Genomic DNA, 3,242 nt, shown 5'->3' with positions numbered 1-3,242 from the left:
TCGAAATGCAAGCAGAAGCAGTGACGCGCTCATCGCTCGTTTGATTACTTTTTTGAATAATGCAACAATTTGCCCGCGTCTCCGCGATATGCGCCATGTGCCCCTCGCCTGATGCATGGGCGCCCAAATGACAGGTCCACGAGGAGTTCCACGCCTTCCACTACCCCAACGCGCAGGCCTCGTCGCTCCTCTCCTCTCCACCGCCACGCCCAAAGTCACATTTGCCCATCTCTTTTTTTATGCCAAGCACGTAGCTGGAGCCTCGATGGACCTGATTGAGTTTGACGACACGAGGGATATAGCCAGCCAGCCATAAGTCAGAAGAAAGAGGAGGGGAGGAGAGGAGAGAGCTACAGCCTAGAGCTTTGCTTCCACGCCATGGGTAACTGCTTCGGCTCCGAAGAGGCCGACGTGGAGGCTGTCAAGGCAGTGGCGCATCATGCACATGCCAGAGGTATCGCCATGTTTCTCAATTGATCTTGTTCTACCTTGACTCCTTGATTCACCGTGTACTTTGGTCGATATTTACAACTTCTGACGCTTATGCAATCTGTGCTCATTCTACTCTCGCAGCAGCGATGGCGAGGCCCGGCATGGTCGCGCCCCAGCCCAATGCACACGCAGCGGCAGCAATGAGCTCCCCGGGGCAGCCTCGGAAGTCGCCGAGCGCGCCCACGACCTCCGGCAGCGGCAGCGGAAGCAGCCGTCCGGTGGCTGCAGGCGCCACGAATGGCGGCAGCGAGGCCAGCCCCAGCCGGGAGGGGAGGATCCTGGAGGCGCCCAACCTCCGGATCTTCACATTCGCGGAGCTCAAGGCCGCCACGCGGAACTTCAAGTCGGACACTCTCCTCGGCGAGGGCGGGTTCGGGCGGGTGCACAAGGGCTGGGTCGACGAGAAGACCATGAGCCCGGCCAGGAGCGGCGCCGGCATGCCCGTCGCCGTCAAGAAGCTCAACCCCGAGAGCCTGCAGGGCGTCCAAGAATGGCAGGTGAATGAAGCTACGTGGCTTTTGGTCAACCCGAACCATGTTCTGAGTCATCGACGTATTCACGTGGGCTGCGCATAGCATTGCATAATTCCCAACCGAAATGTGCGTGTGTGCCATCCATGATTATGCATGTTGAGTGATTGGCACGCACGTTGGCATGATGCCATTGGAGTTGCTGATTCGTGGCGGAATTGGTGTTGCAGTCGGAGGTGAATTTCCTGGGAAGGCTCATCCATCCCAACCTGGTGAGGCTGCTGGGGTACTGCTGGGAGGACAAGGAGCTCCTGCTTGTCTACGAGTACATGGCCAAGGGCAACCTCGAGGATCACCTCTTCAGAAGCGAGCCACGGAGTAAGTCCCGGCACATACATATCAACTGATTAGAGACGCAGACGGGGATAGCTAACACGACTAGCATTGTGCTCACCACCACCAGAAGGCGCGGGCGCGTTTCAGCCGCTGTCGTGGAGCCTCCGGCTGCGCGTGGCGATCGACGCGGCGCGCGGGCTGGCGTTCCTGCACTCCTCGGAGAAGCACGTCATCTACCGGGACTTCAAGGCCTCCAACATCCTCCTCGACACGGTACGTGCCGTGCGCTCGCCGGCGACCCTTCACGTTCCGCATGCACCGGTCACACGCGCGCGCGCATCGCGCACGTCTAACCTAACCCTCCTCTCCCGCGCTCCGCATGCAGCAATTCCACGCGAAGCTCTCGGACTTCGGGCTGGCCAAGGACGGGCCGGCGGGCGGCAGCAGCCACGTGACCACCCGGGTGATGGGCACCTACGGCTACGCGGCGCCGGAGTACGTGGCGACGGGGCACCTGTACGTGAAGAGCGACGTGTACGGCTACGGCGTGGTGCTGCTGGAGGTGCTGACGGGCCTGCGCGCGCTGGACACGGACCGGCCCAGCGGCCAGCACAGCCTGGTGGACTGGGCCAAGCCGCACCTGGCGGACCGCCGCAAGCTGGCGCGCCTCATGGACCCGCGCCTCGAGGGCCAGTACTCGTCCAGGGGCGCGCAGCGGGCGGCGCAGCTCACGCTGCGCTGCCTCGCCGCCGACCACACCAACCGCCCGTCCATGAAGGAGGTCGTCGCCGTGCTCCAGGAGGTCGAGTCCATGTCCAGGGGCGGCTCCGTCGGCTCGGCGTCGCCGCGACCGAACGCGCGGGGTGGACACGGTCACGGACAGTCGCCACGGCCAGGGTACATGTCGGAACGGGCCAGCCCGGCCGGCAGCCAGCACCCGTCTCCTCGAGTGAGGTAGCGACTGAAATTGTGCTGCGGCACTTGGATTTGCACGTGCCCCGTGATAATGATGTTGCTGCATCTGTCTTCTGGGCATGTTATTTTCATGTGTCATACATATGAATGTGCGGTAATCTATAGGTTGGCATGTTCGTATCGGAACTCAACTAGCACATCGTCAGCCAAAAAACGATCCACCCTGGAAGCCAGTTCAAATTTTGTCGCGAATGCCAGAGATCACACGGAGTTGCCTTTGCGGAATAAGGAAATCATGATCAACTTGCAGCCCTCACATTCTATTAGAGCATCTCCACTAAATCCTCTAAATAAGAATTCAGACACTTCTTGCGCAGCTGCTAAAGCAGATTGTCTAAAACCTGCCCCCATTTTTTTTTTCCTATTTCTCTTCCTTCAGTGCATGGAGTACAACTTATTTGAACTCATGTTTGCATCACGATTATTAAAACATTTGTGTATTCACGGCATACAATTCAATAACATTTCAAGTCCATAATTCCAGTATAACATATAATCCAAATGAACGGAATGATGTATCGGTGAATCATGAAGACAAAGAACATTATGGAATAAAACTCTTTACCCTCGCAAAAATAAAATGAACAAACTATTGCCCACGGAGCTGCAACGTATGCTCAACTAGGTCATCTCGAAATTGCTCTGCTTAGTCTTCTATCTTTGGAGGCACTTCAATAGATGTGTAGGTTTGGTGCTGATGTCGCTCTGGTATCATGGTTGTCCCCACACGATCATACTCAAAATTCCTCTTTGATCTCACATGATGTCATCGTTTGCCAAAATGTGTTTTGATCCAAAAATCTAGCAAGTACATGAACAACCACAAAGCGATTTGCAATATCCCAAATGCTCTCTCAACATCCTTCCAGGCTGATTGAACCTTATTGAAATGAATTCTCTTCTCATCTTGTGGGTTAGAAATTTCTTCACAATTTCAAACCACAAGGGATATATGCCATCATCAAAGAT

At 56.0% G+C, this 3,242-nt stretch overlaps 1 protein-coding gene across 2 annotated transcripts; it reads left to right on the top strand.

Moving 5' to 3' along the window:
* Window positions 1-262: 262 nt before the first annotated feature.
* On the top strand, window positions 263-2,673 carry LOC125527232 (putative serine/threonine-protein kinase PIX13). Of its 2 annotated transcripts, none has more exons than XM_087528326.1 (5): window positions 263-454; window positions 574-989; window positions 1,193-1,340; window positions 1,429-1,571; window positions 1,684-2,673. In XM_087528326.1, exons 1-5 carry the CDS (start codon window positions 379-381, stop codon window positions 2,254-2,256), a joined length of 1,356 nt encoding a protein of 451 aa, XP_087384452.1. In that variant the 5' UTR covers window positions 263-378; the 3' UTR covers window positions 2,257-2,673. The 2 variants fall into 2 exon arrangements, with proteins under 2 accessions (XP_087384452.1, XP_087384451.1); XM_087528325.1 differs by having other exon boundaries at window positions 266-454; window positions 1,426-1,571; window positions 1,684-2,672.
* The last annotated feature ends 569 nt before the right edge of the window (window positions 2,674-3,242 follow it).

This window comes from Triticum urartu, chromosome 6A (genome assembly GCF_056163025.1).
Source record: "Triticum urartu cultivar PI428250 chromosome 6A, HENAU_Tu73, whole genome shotgun sequence".
Lineage (NCBI taxonomy): Eukaryota > Viridiplantae > Streptophyta > Magnoliopsida > Poales > Poaceae > Triticum > Triticum urartu.
The sequence above is the reverse complement of the archived record's forward strand: the minus strand, read 5'-3'. Positions and strand labels throughout refer to the sequence as shown.

What these genes read in the sequence shown, in the direction of transcription:
- LOC125527232 (XM_087528325.1), top strand. Translation starts at nt 379, where the DNA reads ATGGGTAACTGCTTCGGCTCCGAAGAGGCCGACGTGGAGGCTGTCAAG. An exon ending in GCATCATGCACATGCCAGAG is followed by an intron (nt 455 to 573) that starts GTATCGCCATGT and finishes CTACTCTCGCAG; the next exon opens with CAGCGATGGCGAGGCCCGGC. An exon ending in CCAACATCCTCCTCGACACG is followed by an intron (nt 1,572 to 1,683) that starts GTACGTGCCGTG and finishes CTCCGCATGCAG; the next exon opens with CAATTCCACGCGAAGCTCTC.